Below are 16,012 nucleotides of genomic sequence, written 5' to 3'. Positions count from 1 at the left end.
TTGTACCTCCAAGCTGTACCCCCAGCCCTAGTTTTTAGTCTTTTTATTATTTTTTTTATTTTTTGGTGGTACTGGGGTTCCTGGAAACCCTTCTACCTCCAGGCTACACTCCCAGACACCTATTTTTTATATTTTTATTTGGAAACAGGGTCTCTTAAGCCAGCAAGGCTGGCTTCGAACCTGCGCAATCCTCCTGTCTCCACCTCATAAGCGAGGGGATTACAAGAGTGCATCACCACACCCGGTGTAGAAAAAAAAAAGGAAAAAAATATATATATATATAATTTTTTTTTTTTGGTGGGTCTGGGGTTGGAATCCAGGGGCATTTGACCTCCGGGCTACATCCCCTGCCCTATTTTTTATTCTTTATTTTGAAACGGGGTCTCACTGAGTTGCAGAGGGCCTCACTAAGTAGCTGAGGCTGTCCACAAACCACGATCCTCCGGTCTCAGCCTTCCAAATGCTGGGATTACAAGCGTGTGCCACCACACCCGGCTAGAAAATATTTTAAAATAGTTATTAGCCAGGCATGGTGGCGCACACTTGTAATCCCAACATTCAGGAGGCTGAGACAGGAGGATCGCAGTTTGCGGACAGCCTCAGCTACTTAGTAAGGCCTTCCACAACTTAGTGAGACCCTGTTTCAAGATAAAGAATGAAAAAAATAGGGCAGGGTGTGTAGTTTAGAGGTCAAATGCCCCTGGGTTCCATCATCAGACCCGCAAAAACAAATAAAATACAATAATTATTTAGGGCTGAGATAGTGGCACACACTTTTAATTCATGCTTAGACAGGGGGATCCCAGGTTCTAGGTGAGCCTCAGCAACTTAATAAAAACCCTCATCAACTTAGAAATAAGAAATAACAGCGAGGCGTGGTGGCACACACTTGTAATCCCTGTGCTTGGGCGGCTGAGACAGGAGGATCAACAGTTTGCAGCCGGCCTCAGCTACTTAAGTGAGGCTCTTTGCAAGTCAGTGAAACCCTGTTTCAAAATAAAGAATAAAAAGTCAGACTGGGGGTGTAGCTTGGAGGTAGAATGCCCCTGGATTCCATCCCTAGTACCGAAAAAAAAAAAAAAAAAAAGAACAAGAGCTGGGTGCCCAGCTTGGAGGCAGAATGCCCTTGGGTTCACTCTCCAGTATCAAAATAATAATGCTAATTTTTTTTTTTTTTTTTGCAGTACTGGGGATAAAGCCCTTGGGCATTCTACCTTGGAGCTACACAGCTAGCCCTATTTTTTACTCTTTATTTTGAAACAGAGTCTCACTGAATTGCAAAGGGCCTAAGTAGCTGAGGCTGTCCATGAACTGCAATCCTCCTGTCTCAGCCTCCCAAATGCTAGAATTACAAGTGTATGCCAACAAGCCCGGCTCGCTAATTACTAACAGACCTCCAGAGATTAAAAAAATAGCCATGCCCCATCAATGATGCAAAATTTTTAAAAATCCAGGTGGACCCTATGATGCCAGGAAGAAAAACGCAGGATTAAGAATATGTAACCGTTGCTACATGAGGCCAAAGGCTAAGGTCAAAGATGTACAGCATAAACTGAGCTCAAAAAATGCCGGTCATCTCCTGACAAAAGCAGGTAATTTCATGCTCACAAAGAGAAAGCTACTGGCGTTAGAGGAACAGTTGTTTTATGCAACTGGAAAAGGAACACAAAACTGAAATAGATGGTGGAGAACTAGAAGATCACCAATGAAAAGATGAAAATCAGATGAGATGAAGCATGGTGGTGCTGGGGCCGAGGTCACTTTAATAATTGCTAAAGACCTTTACCCACCCTCCCTCCCTCCCTTTGCTCCTTCCTTCCTCCCTCTCTCCCTTCCTCTCTCTTTCTTTCTGTACTAGGGATTGAAGCCAGGTAGATTCTGCCTCTGAATCTGAATCTGGGGGCTATACCCCAGACCCTATCTTTTTTTAAACAAGTTCTCACACTAAGGTGAGGAGGGCCTTGCTAAGTTGTTTGAGGCTGTCTATGAACCTACAGTCCTCCTGTCTCAGCCTCTCAGGTACTAAGATTAAGGGCAAGCACCACCACACCCAGAGATACAGACCTTTCATAATCCAAGCTAAATGATGAAATGTGAGCTTTCAATGAACTGGGATAAATTAGGAAGTAGGAGCCGGGTGTGGTAGTGTATGCTTGTAATCCCAGCATTCAGGAGGCTGAGACAGGAGGATCATGGTTTGCGGATAGACTCAGCTACTTAGGAGGCCCTTTGCAACTCAGTGAGACCCTATTTCAAAATAAAGAATAAAAAATAAGGCTGGGGGTGGAGCTCAGAGATAGAATGCCCTGGGTTCCATCCCCAGTACCACCAAAAAAAAAAAAAAAAAAAAATTGTAGGAACATATCTGTTCCTACTTCTTTTGATCAGCAGAGGGAAAGCCTGTACTAATTGTGTCCTTCTTCTGCCAATGAATGACTGGAAGTTCTTTCACCTGAAAAGAGGCAGCCACCTTCCCAAGGCAAAGAAAAGTAATACAAGAAAATCAACTTAGAAAAATTCTCCAAATACCAGGGGTTACAGAGCAAACTTCACAAAGAACTTCTTATTCACTGCCCCTCTGGAAATGCATTCTAAAACCTGGGTGACTCGCAGAACCCACATCCCCAGAGGGGAGAACACTGTAGCTCCCATTGGGGTGCTTGTGGGATTTTTCGCTTTGACACTCAAGGAAAGAGATGTACCTAGAACAGACCTCATGCTCAGGAATAGTCCTCCCCCTGATCCTAAGGGTTGGCTGGCTTTCTGAACCCTCTAACCTAAGCACTGGAACAACTCCAAGGATGGTCAAAGGTCCAGGAAGCTCGTCTGCCTTTATCGCATCTACTTCAGGAATACTTTTCATGAGCTCCCAAAGACAGGGCCCCATGACTCTCACCTCCTGCAGCACAGTCTTCTCAAGCCCCTCTGCCTTCCTGACCCCATTCCTGGAGAACTTCTGGCCCAACTCTAAGAGAGGGTGCCCTAGTCTCCACCCACAATGCACCTGCCTATGGCCAAGAATGCTAGAGACTCACCTGTAATCCCGGTGTGCTTGGTGTCTTGGGAGACTGAGACAGAAGGATCACAAGTTAGAGACCAGCCTCAGAAACTTAGTGAGATCCTGTTTCAAAATAAAAAATAAGAAGGGCTGGAGGTATAGCTCAGAGGCAGAATGCCTCTGGTTCTATTCCCAGCACCAAGTAAAATTAATGAATAAAACACCTTTGAGGCACGGGTATGGTGGCTCCTACTAGAAGATCACCAAATGAGAAGACGAGATGAATTCCAGTATTTGGAAAGTAGAAACAAGAGGATCAGAGGTTCAAGGCCTGTCTCAGCAACTTAGTAAGACATTATTTCAAAATGAAAAGGGCAAGGGGTGTAGCTCAGAAGTAGAATCTCTCTGGGTTCAGAGATTATCAAAACAAAACAAAACAAAACAAAAAAACACTTAAGATGAAGTGAATGTAGGTATTTCGCACGCATACACAGAATAGCAGTAAAACACACTGTAATAAGACCACAAAAAGATCTTGTCACTTCTAGTGAGCACACTGCACAGGAGGTAGTGAATAGCTCACTCCTGCAGACTGCAGAGCATTTCATGGTAAGGTCTGTGACTGATTTACCTGAGCCGTGCAGATGTTGCTGGTCGCTTTGTCTCTCCGAATGTGTTGCTCCCTGGTTTGAAGAGCAAGACGATAGACTTCTTTTCCAGTGGCATCCCTGGACCAAGATAATACCTCCAGTTAGCACAGAGAACCACAGCACAAGAGGATTCATAAATGGACTAGTTCTTTCCTTCCCAACTAAAGTGAATTCAGCAAATTTACTTCATTATGAGTTCAAAAGGAAACAATATCCAAGCCGGGCATAATGGTACACACCTGTAATCCCAATACTTGGGAGGCTGAGGCAGGAGGGTTGCAGACTGGAAGGCAGCTTCAGCACTTTAGTAAGACCATGTTTCAAAATAAAAAATAAAAAGGACTGGAGGTATAGCTCAGAAGTAAAAATACCCCTGGGTTCAATCCTCAGGAGAGAGAGGGGGAGGGAGAGAGAAGAGAGAGGAGAGAGGAGAGAGGGGAGAGGAGGAGGAGAGAGTGGAGAGAGGAGAGAGGAGAGAGGGGAGAGGGGAGAGAGGAGAGAGGAGAGAGGGGAGAGAGGAGAGAGGAGAGAGGAGAGAGAGGAGGGGAGAGGAGAGAGGGGAGAGGGGAGAGGGGAGAAGGGAGAGGGGAGAGGAGAGAGGAGGAGGAGAGAGGGGAGAGAGGAGAGAGGGGAGAGGGGAGAGGGGAGAGAGGAGAGAGGGGAGAGAGAGGAGAGAGGGGAGAGAGAGGAGAGAGGAGAAAGGGGAGAGGAGAAAGGGGAGAGGAGGAGGAGGAGAGAGGGGAGAGGAGGAGAGAGGAGGAGGAGAGAGGGGAGAGGAGGAGAGAGGGGAGAGGAGGAGAGAGGGGAGAGGAGGAGAGAGGGGAGAGGGGAGGAGGAGAGAGGAGAGAGGGGAGAGAGGAGAGAGAGGAGAGAGGGGAGAGGAGAGAGGGGAGAGGGGAGAGAGAGGAGAGAGGGGAGAGAGGAGAGAGGGGAGAGAGGAGAGAGGGGAGAGGAGGAGGAGAGAGGGGAGAGAGAGGAGAGAGGAGAGAGGGGAGAGGGGAGAGGGGAGAGAGGGGAGAGAGGAGAGAGGGGAGAGGAGGAGGAGAGAGGGGAGAGAGGAGAGAGGGGAGAGAGAGGAGAGAGAGGAGAGAGGAGAGAGGGGAGAGGGGAGAGAGGAGAGAGGGGAGAGAGGAGAGAGGGGAGAGAGAGGAGAGAGAGGAGAGAGGAGAGAGGGGAGAGGGGAGAGGGGAGAGGAGAAAGGGGAGAGGAGGAGGAGGAGAGAGGGGAGAGGAGGAGAGAGGGGAGAGGGGAGGAGGAGAGAGGGGAGAGAGGAGAGAGGGGAGAGAGGAGGGGAGAAGAGAGAGGAGAGAGGGGAGAGGGGAGAGGAGAGAGGGGAGAGGAGAGGAGAGGGAGAGAATGAGAGAATTTTCAAACTCTTTTCTTCTAAATAGGACTACTGAGTTTTAGTTTTCACTCTAGGACACAGCAACATATACAATAAGACTAGAAACACTGAAAGGAAATTGCCCAGGGAAGAAATTACCCTGCCTAACATAATGATGATGACCGAGGACTAAGTTTCACTGAGCTTCTTGGCAGACACAGGAAAGGAGGAAATATCTGACAAAATATAATTCTTATACTAGATACACAGATTTGATGACTATTAAAACACACACCCCAAAAAAACCACTTACCAAATCTTGTCACTTGTCTCTCAACTTTTTCCCTCCCTATACAATTTGATAAACACAAGACTCAATTTTAACTTTTATTTGACCAACCTATAACCTGTGATCCATTTTTCAAGAACATTAAGAAATTTGCTATCAAAAGCAACCAAAATAATTAACAAATGAAATGAAACTTTTTGAATGAGAAAGCCCCTTCCTCTCTCCTGATAAAAAGGATGTAAAATAAGAGGATGCAAGAATACTTGATGAAACTGTTTTTACACTAAAAATCTAAAACAAATCGAAAGCTTTTCAAAATTTTCTATCACCCTTACATTATTCACTAATGTGGACTATTCACATATGTTCATAGTCCATCTTTTTGTGAAAAGATTATGCTAAATTTCCCCAGTAATCCTGGCATTCCTCTAAATTCCTAAAGTGAGAAACGTGCAAGAAAATACATTTAGAAACTGCTAGAATGACCAAGTGGCAGGGAATAGCATGGAAAATGCCATGGGTGTGCTCTATAAGCTCTTACTGCATTTGTCTTTAAAATAATCATATGGCATGATAAAACTTTTGAGAAAGTTGGATTCAAAACATACTTAAAATACTCAGTCTCTCAAGGTTTTTATCACCCTAAATAAATATACTTATATGACTAGAATACTTATGTATTACAAATCATAAACATATTTTTAAAAATATGCACACATTTGTGATGTTTGAGAAATACTAGTTCATACCACAAATAGATTATCCCATCAAAATCTATGTTGTCCCCCCTCCCTTTTTGTGTGTATGGCTCTGGAAATAAAAGCCAGGAGCATTCGACCTCTGAGCTATATTTCCAGTCCTATTTTATTTTTTACTTAAAAGCAGGGTCTCATTAAGTTCTGGAGGGCCTCATTTAATTGCTGAGGCTGGCTTTGAACCTGTGATCTTCCTTTCCCAGCCTCCAAAGTACTGAGATTATAAGCATCTCCACCATGCCCGGCTTCTCCACACACACGTTTTTTGCAGTACTGGGGACTGAACACAGGAGCATTTTATCTCCAGGCCACACCCTCAGTCCTATTTTATTTTTTTATTTTGAAACAAGGCCTCGTTAAGTTGCTGGGGCTGTCCTCAAACCTGCGATCCTCTTGTCTCAGCCTCCCAGGTACTGGGATTACAGTCGTGTACCACCATGCCCAGCCTGTTGTTCATTTATTTAGTTGATCCAACATGACTCAGTTAAATTCAGTGAGAAATCATCATGTATAAGCTGGAGAAGAAACTACAATGAGAAGGGGCTGAGGGCCAGGAGCTATTTACCTTGTGACCCCCACCATCCTTCCAGGCATCATCCTCACCAGGCTTTCTCTGACAGCAAAAAAGGCCGCATGTGGCCCCCCGTAGCCCAGAGGCACTCCAAACCTCTGTGAGCTGCCCAGAGCAATATCTACCCCAAAGTCTCCAGGTGGCCTCAAGATACACAGAGCTAAAAGGTCAGTCGCACAGCAGGTCAGGCTCTGGAAAGGAAAGAACATCTGATGATGTGACCTTCCCCTGAGAATAGAGTACATCGTGAGTAATTTCAAGGAGAGGTAGACAAGCAGTGTTGGTTCATATTCTGTCAACTCCATAATATTTACTGAGTGCCTGCCATATGTCAGGAATCAGTGAACAAAATAATCTAAGAGAAAAGAGGAGGTAGGAGAGTTTTACCACTCCCTGTGCTCATGGTAAAGAAATTAAGACTCACCAAAATTTAGATGCTAGATAAGTAGACAGACGAATGGATGGATGGATGGATGGATGGATGGATGGATGGATGGATGGATGGATAAAAGCTAGAATACACCTCTCTGAGCCCCTACCAGGGGGTTCTGCCTACCCCAGTCTGACGGGCTCTCTCCACAAGGTCTGTAAAGTCCTCTACCTTCCCCTCAGTGTCAGGGTACTGAAACAATACCCCACTGACATCTTTTCCATTGAAGTCCATTTCATGGGGTAACTTCAGTTCAATGAGGACCCCACAATATCTGGAAAGACAGAGGACAAGGCACAATCAGGCTTTCATTTTACAAGGGACAAGGAAATAAAGTTTCTTCTCAGTGAAATGGCATTCAATATCTGTGCCCTCCTCGATGTACCATCCCGCGCCTGGCTGGTCCTCTATGGTAACATGCTTCATAGCAGCTGAAGGATATCAGATTCGAGGACAGCCTCAGCAAGTAGTGAGGCTCATAAACCTAGTAAGCCTGTTTTAAAATAAAAATAAAATAGCCGGGCGTGGTGGCACACGCTTGTAATCCCCACGCTTGGGAGGCGGAGACAGGAGGATCGTGCTGGTTCAAAGCCAGCCGCGCTGGCTTAAGAGACCCTGTTTCCAAATAAAAATATTTTTAAAAAAATGAGTCTGGGAGTGTAGCCCGGAGGTAGAAGGGCTTCCAAAGAAACCCCAGTATCACCAAAAAAAATAAATAAAATAAAATAAAAATAAAATAGGGGGTGTAGCTCAAAGGTAGGTGTCCTGGGTTCAAATCCCAGTAAAACACACACACACACACACACACACACACACACACACACACACACACACACACGCCAGGCATGGTGGTGCACGCTTGTAATCCAAGCACTTGGGAGGCTGAGACAGGAGGATTGCACAGGTTCAAAGCCAGACTCAGCTACTTAGTGAGACCCTGTTTCCAAATAAAGTATAAAAAATAGGTCTGGGAATATACCCTGGAAATAGAAAAGCCCTTGGATTCCACCCCCAGTGCCACCAAAGACACACACAAACACACACACACACACACACACACACACACACACACACACAGCAGGTTCATCTCCAATCAGGCTGGATGTTAGAAAGAAACAGTAGAGATGAGCATGCTATTACTTTGGGTTCACAACAGAAATAAAATTAATTACTTGGCTCGAGTCTGAACAACAGCTATTGTCTGTGGGTGGCAACGAGGGTCGACAAAAAATTTCCTCCTCTTGTTGTGTCTGTTGAAGAGAAAATGCACATTCAAACATGAACACTAAAAAAAGTCAGCATACCTGAGAATACAAAGCAAACACAATAGTTAGGCAGAGTCTGAACTTAGTATAGAAAGAATCGAGTCATTAATGTCTAATAATGTTTACCGACTACAATTCTACTTAAATCCAATTCCCATTCTAACTTCATTTAGTAAAACCAGTCTTAAAATGGTTCAAAAAAACTAAAAAAAAAAAAAAAAAAAAAAGCAACCATGACTAAATGAAAGAACAGCAAAGGACAATGATTAGGTACAAGTAAAAATAAAACAAACAAATCCAGGTATGGGGTATGGTGGCACACACTGGTCATCCCAGTACTTGACAGGCTGAGACAGGAGATCACAGGTTTTAGATCAGCCTTGGCAATTTAGTGAAAGCTTGTTTCAAAAATAAATAAGGCTGGGGGTATTATCTCAGGGGTGGAATGCTCAGGGTTTCAATCTCCAGTACACAAACAAATAACTCTTCTAAATAACCACATCTTGGAATTTTATTGACAAAAGTAGTACTTGGAAGATTTTCGAAACCAAGTACCCTTGTTCATAACAGGAGGGAAAACACTCAGACAGGTTGTGGTGTATATAGAAATACAAAGAGCAGAGCCTGGGACCCACATCCTGAGAGCTTTCTACCGTTCCTTGGTTTCAGGAAACAAAACTGATATGGATGCATAAGAGCACATCTGGATAAAAGAAAGGAGTATGTTGGAGGTATATGGGTATATTCTGCTATACCTTTAAAATTCCAGAAAGATACACAATGAACAACCAAAAGTGGCTTCCTCTAAGGACTAGAACAAGAAAAAAAGCAGGTTTTACTTTTAATTATATCCCACTCAAATGTCTGGATTTTTTCACCATGTACAGGTATTTTATAATAAACATAAATTTAATACAACAGGCAGAGTTGGGAAGATACAGTAATTGTTATTTCCAATGCACAATGCTGTTTACAGTTTGGGTCTGAGTGCATCTGGAGAAAAAAAGCTCCGAGCGCCTAAGAAATATGAGATGAAACAAAACACCGCTATTTAACATTTTTTTTTGCTACTCACAGCAAGAACACACCTAAGCTCTTTAGGCTGCTTCCCAAAGGAAAATCTAAATGCAGTGATGTTTGCACATATATTTGTATCTAAATATCATAATGATGAGCCGGGCGTGGTGGCGCACGCTTGTAATCCCCGCGCTTGGGAGGCTGAGACAGGAGGATCGCACAGGTTCGAAGCCAGCCTCAGCTACTTAGTGAGGCTCTCAGCAACTTAGTGAGACCTTGTTTCCAAATAAAATATAAAAAATAGGTCTGGGAGTAGCCCAGAGGTAGAAAGCCCCTGGGTTCCACCCCTAGTACCCCCCACACACAAATAATAATAATAAAATAAAAAGTATCATTATGATGCCTTAGTACAATGCCCAATAAAAGGTAGCAAGTCAAGCATTTAGAGTGTGATTAGCCCATCAGCACTAAGCAGCTCAGGGCAAACCCTGCAAGTCAGCTTGGGAACCCTGGGCTTCCGCAAGCATGAAGTCCTAGTTCTCACTTAAGCCAGGCCTAGGGGTGCAGGCTGAGGCTGAGACGGGAGGATCACAGGTTCGCAGCCAGCCTCGGCTAATTAGTGAGACTGTAATTAGTGCACCCCAGCACCCAACTGAAACTAAGAAAAAATGTTATACTTTTACTGGTGCATTGTAATTATGCATCGTAATGCTATTCAGAGTGATACAAACATACAAACAGATACGCAAACATCACTTGGCATATTTCCCTCCCAAAGTAATTTGCGGGGTACTGGGGATGGAAGTCAGGGGTGTTCTGCCTCCTAGCTACACCTCCAACCCTATTTTATTAATTAATTAATTATTTATTTATTTATTTATTTATTTATTTATTTAGTCTAGGGATGGAACCCAGGGGCATTCAACCTCTGAGCTACATCCTCTGCCCTATTTTTTATTCTTTATTTTGAAACAAGGTCTCACTAAGTTGCAGACCCTCACTGAGTAGCTGAGGCTGTGTACAAACCACTATCCTCCGGTCTCAGCCTCCTGAGTGGTAGGATTACAAGCGTGCGCCACCACGCCCGGCTTTTATTTATTATTTATTTATTTATCTATTTATTTGTGGTACTGGGGATGGAACCCAGGGGCATTTGACCTCCGAGCCACACTCCCCGCCCTACTTTTTAAGTTTGAAACCCGGTCTCACTAAGTTACGGAGGGCCTCACTAAGTAGCCCGTCTCAGCCTCCCGAATGCTGGGATTACAAGCGTGTGCCACCATACCCAGCTCCTATTTTATTTTTTATTTTGAAGCAAGGTCCCACTAAGCTGCAGAGGGATTAAGTAGCTGAGGCTGGCTGTGAACCTGCGACCCTCCTGTTTCAACCTCCCGAGTACTGGAATTCTAAAGCACACACCACCACACCCAGCTCCAAAGTAAAAATTTTAAAAAGGGCTGGGGGTGTAGCACAGTGGTAGAATGTGGTGTGCCACTTGCCTCATATGCAAAAGGCCTTGGGTTCAATCCCTGGTACTGCAAAAAAAAAAAAGAAAAGAAAAGAAAAGAAAAGAAAAGAAACACTGAGAACAGTAGCCAGAGGAGATAGAAGCTGTCCATTCCTTTGTGGCTGTCCACCCCACACACAGGAAGAACCTGAACTCATCCTTAAGATTGCTCCAGAAAAATAAGGGCCTATGGCTGGAATCCACCACCGGGACCTTCAAACCTGCTGAGTGAGTTTGGGCCTCATCGTCCCACCCCCAAGTAGGCTGGAGCCAAGAAATGCATCTATGGGCATTCGGGCCAGATGAACACATCATGAAAGCCGGCAGATTTCCCAACCAGATGACCAGATGCCCATCTGCAGGAGGATTCTACCAAGAAGCTATGCTGTGCTGTGTTCACAGAGCAGAGAATAAGGAAGGGAGGAGAGGAGGAACAATCGATAACTGTGCCCTGTGACCCAGTAACTGCTTCCAGAAATGGTTCCTCGGGCAACAGTCATGAGTTTTGACAAAGGCTTATTACAAAGATGCACGTGAAATATTTTAATAATGGTAAGTGGTAGAAACAAGCTAACTGTGTCACAATAGAGAGATTAAATAAATCATGGTATCTCACCGGGCATGGTGGTGCACGCTTGTAATGCCCCCGCTTGGGAGGCTGAGACAGGAGGATCACGCAGGTTCGAAGCCAGCCTCAGCTATTTAGTGAGGCTCTCAGCAACTTAGACCCTGTTTCCAACTAAAATACAAAATAGGTCTGGGAGTATAGCCCGGAGGTAGAAAGGTAGAAAACCTCTGGGTTCCACCCCCAGTACCACCAAAAAAAAAAAAAGAAAAGAAAAGAAAAGAAAAGAAAAGAAAAGAAAGGAAAGGAAAGAAAGAAAGAAAGAATGAATGAATGAATGAATCATGGTATCTCCATGCAAGTGTATACCCATGGAGAAAAAAGAAGTCATATTCTAGAAAGCTGACTAAGGAAATGGAGAGACTGTCACAATATATTGTAAAATAGGAAAAGAAAACAGGCTTAAAAAATTACATATACGCTGGGCGTGGTGGCGCTTGGGAGGTGGAGACAAGAGTATTGTGCAGGTTCGAAGCCAGCCTCACTGGTTTAAGAGACCCTGTTTCCAAATAAAAATATAAAAAAATAGGTGTCTGGGAGTGTAGTTCGGAGGTAGAAGGGTTTCCAGGAACCCCAGTACCACAAAAAAAAAAAAAATTACATATAATCTGAGTACAATAGCCTTCATAAGAGAGTGTGAGTGAGATATATAACTACATTAGAGACTGTCATTTCTTCCCAGTACCCATTCTTCCCTTCAACCCAAAGTGACAGACCCTAAGATACTGCACAGCAATGTGCCCTCTAAGAAACCTCATTTCAAGCCGGGCGTGGTGGCGCACGCTTGTAATCCCCGCACTTGGGAGGCTGAGACAGGAGGATCGCGCAGGTTCGAAGCCAGCCTCAGCTACTTAGTGAGGCTTCCAGCAACTTAGTGAGACCCTGTTTCCAAATAAAATATAAAAAAGGTCTGGGAGTATAGCCCGGAGGTAGAAAGCCTCTGGGTTCCACCTCCAGTACCACCACCACAAAAAAAATAAAAAAAAAAAAAAAAAAAAAGAAACCTCATTTCCCCAAGTCACTTGTAGGAATCAAAGTGTAAATGAAAGTTGTTGACATTTGTGTGTGTGTGTGTATGTGTGTGTGTGTACGTGAATGCGTGCACACGCATGTGTGTATGTGTGGGGGGTGTTACTGGGGATGTAACCTAGGGGAATTCTACCTCCGAGCTACACCTCCAGCCCTATTTTATTTGGAAATGGTCTCATAAGGTTGCTGAGGCTCACTACGAATCTGTGATACTCCTGTCTCAGCTTTTCAAGTACTAGGATTACAAGCATGAGCCACCACACACCCCTAGTTGTTGAATATTAGAACAACAAACACACACAAAAAAACCCAAAACCTCTTTTAAAATGGCCTCTTTATCTGGAATTCTCCTTTACATTTCCCCTTTTTTTCTGCCCAAGTACTGTCTAGAAGCCACCCACTGACGGTGAAGATGAAGCCTCACACTAAAGATGGCAGAGTGAGAATAGGTCCCTGATAATATCTCAGCACTGCTGTAACATTTCTGAACTTAACAATTATCTCTGAACCTAACATTATGTAAGAGAAAAGGAAATGTCTTTCTTAGATAATGTTAAACAGTAGTGGCTTTTTAAAAACCATTATTTTAAAGCCGGGCGTGGTGGCGCACGCTTGTAATCCCAGCATTCGAGAGGCTGAGACCTGGATGATTGCAGTTCGTGGACAGCCTCAGCTACTTAGTGAGGCCCTCTGCAACTCAATGAGACCCAGTTTCAAAATAAAGAATAAAAAGTAGGGCAGGGCTTGGAGCTCGGAGGTCAAATGCCCCTGGGTTCCATCCCCAGACCCGCAAAACAAACAAACAAAAAAACACTATTTTATCAATGGGATCTTTTGTTACCTCAGCAAGCCAATACAATGACACTGATACAGTGTCTCTCCTGCACGCAAATGTATATGTGTATGTGTTGCCCATGCATGTGTGTGAGAGAAAGTGACTAGGCACAGTGGCATCTTCCCCCTTGCACAGCAGAAGGACTGGAGGATGTTCCCCTGACAGAAGGGATCTCAGCCTGAACCTCTCACCTGTGGCACAGCTGCATTGCCTCTGCCGCCGCAGTCGCCTCATCCAGCAGGGATGCGTTGGCCATGTCCATGCCTGTGATGTCGCACACCATGGTCTGGTAGTTCAGCAAACTCTCCAGCCTCCCCTGAGACACCTCTGGCTGATATGGAGTATACTGGGTGATCCTGGGAGGGAAACACAGGCCATGTCCACACTGTGCCTCTGTTGTTCAGAGAATTTCACTGTAGAATTCAGAACCTGAATCTCTTGAGAATTAATTATACAACATGCCAATGAGGCTCCTTTGGGCTTTTGTAAAGAAGACAGAATTAAATCATGGTAATAAAAGAATCCTTTTGGGATGATCAATACTTATTTTTCTCCCTCTACATTAAGGAATGATCAATATTTATTTTTCTCTCTATATATTATTTTTTAACCTTCTATTACTTTTGTGTGCGGGAGGGGGAATGTACTAGGGATTAAATCCAGGGCATTTTATCTCTGAAGTACACCTTCCCCAAGTCTTATTCTATTTCTAATTTTGAAACAGTCTCACTAAATTACCACTTGCTGGCCTCAAGCCTATAATCCTCCTGTCTCAGTCTCCCAAGTATTGGGATTATAGGAATGTGCCATTACACCTAGTTTACTGTTAATTATCATATTGTGGACATGTGTCTCATTGTAAGCTGGCTCTAAAATCCATGTGAGCCAATGATATTATAAATAGAAATTTCACTTATTATCTCTTTTTGAGATAAAGAATATATCCTTTGAAGTTCACAATAGGAAAACATCCAAGCATCCAGTATCTGATACTAGAAACATTTTTAATCTTTGCTCTCATATTAACCAGGAGTTGTTCTATATGAGTCTAAGAAATTGACAGAGATTTAGTTAAGAATTCTCACTATCGGGCCAGGCATGGTGGCACACACTTGTAATCCCAGCATTCGGGAGGCTGAGACAGGAGGATGGCGGTTCGAGGTCAGCCTTAGCTACTTAGTGAGGCTCTTTGCAAACTCAGTGAGACCCTGTCTCAAAATAAATAAAAATAGGGCCGGGGTGTAACTCAGGGTAGAATGCCCCTGAGTTCCATCCCCAGCACCACAAAGAACAAAAACAAAATGAATTCTCACTATTTAGTTATTGAAAATCTCTGGACATTAACTCCATATGTATAAAAATTCAGAGATAACAAATTATTAGATGTCACACAGATGTGGATTCTAATCTTATGTCCTCTAGTTATTAGCCAGGACTGTGGCTTGAGATATGGGAAACAACCCGCTTTTTTCCTTCATCCTTTTTCATTTCATCACACACCCACCCTATTGTCCTAGCAGTATTTACTGTCTCCTTAGTACCAGGGACTATTATAGTTCATAAGCAATATGGATAGCAGTCCTTGACCTCAAGAAGAATATTCTAGTGGGGGAAAAGAGACAATAAATGAAATTATTTCAAATTTCAAAGCAATAAATGTTTTAGAGAAAATAAAGTAAGTGACAGGACAGAGGATGACAGACGTGCTACCTTTTCACCAAAACCCCATGCACTCTGACTCCCAGGTATGGACCGTGAACCTGTAGGAGACTGATGCTGGTGTAGAGCTCTGTTGTTTTTGGTATTTCCGAGCTGAGAACCCTTTCGTTATTTGCTGATGTATTTCTTTGCTTTTCATTTCAAGCCCTTTTCCTTTTTCTCCTATCCTTGTGTTCATGTATCTCCATTCTTTTCTCCCCATCCCCTTTTTGAAGGCTTTGACATCAATATACTGTCTTTTGGTTTTAAGTATCTGGTCGCAGAGGGGAGTGTGGTAAGCAGGTTGCCTTAGCAAGCAGCACAATGTCAAGACTTTGAAATAATTTCCTGAAATGTATTGGTCTGACAATGCGTATGCCTATGTGCATACAGCAGAATGTATTTTTGTTTCAATTAATTCCTTGAACAGCCTGGCTTAGCAACTGTAAATGAGTTTGCCAGATTCCAAGTGGGTGGTGAACTGGAATGAATGAGACACACAATACATGGCGAGGCAATTAAAAAGGGAATGTGAACAGAAATGGGGTCACACAAAAGGCACGGACAACAGGCAGCTGTGCTCTCCAATTAGACCAGACCTTCAGAAATGGCTCACCACCACGGAGACAGGTGCGGTGCTGCCCCTGCTACGTGACTACACTGCCTGGCTACCACCAAACTTTCACTTTGCTCTGCTCGGAGCCACTATTTGATATATAAACACACATGCAAAGGCATAGACATACCAGCTAGCCCATCTGATAAGTAGGAAATTTTTCATTTATTCCTAGAAATAGACCTTGAATTAACAATAGGGAGGAGTTATAAAAAATGTAAATAGCACATAGCCATTGACCTTCCTCAAAGCACTTGTTGACAGTGTCATTCAAGTATTTTTAGGCCAGGCGTGGTGGCGCACACTTGTAATCCCAGCATTTGGGAGACTGAGATCGGAGGATCCCGGTTCACAGACAGCCTCAGCTACTTAGTAAGGCTCTCCGCAACTTAGTGAGACCCTG

At 43.8% G+C, this 16,012-nt stretch overlaps 1 protein-coding gene across 1 annotated transcript in view; it reads right to left on the bottom strand.

The window, feature by feature from the left end:
- The window catches only part of GLDC (glycine decarboxylase), a gene marked incomplete at both ends in the record, with an annotated part of 75,865 nt that extends 60,649 nt beyond the window's left edge, over positions 1-15,216 (bottom strand). Inside the window, 6 exons of the mRNA XM_080708982.1 lie at positions 3,630-3,726; positions 6,582-6,778; positions 7,144-7,291; positions 8,190-8,267; positions 13,487-13,651; positions 15,014-15,216. Of these exons, the coding sequence (XP_080565108.1) occupies positions 3,630-3,726; positions 6,582-6,778; positions 7,144-7,291; positions 8,190-8,267; positions 13,487-13,651; positions 15,014-15,216 (888 nt within the window). The remainder of the gene's footprint in view (positions 1-3,629; positions 3,727-6,581; positions 6,779-7,143; positions 7,292-8,189; positions 8,268-13,486; positions 13,652-15,013) is intronic.
- Between the last annotated feature and the right edge of the window lie 796 nt (positions 15,217-16,012).

This window comes from Muscardinus avellanarius (assembly GCF_963383645.1).
Source record: "Muscardinus avellanarius genome assembly, chromosome: 13".
Lineage (NCBI taxonomy): Eukaryota > Metazoa > Chordata > Mammalia > Rodentia > Gliridae > Muscardinus > Muscardinus avellanarius.
Note: the sequence above shows the minus strand (reverse complement) of the source record. Positions and strands in the feature narration are given on the sequence as shown.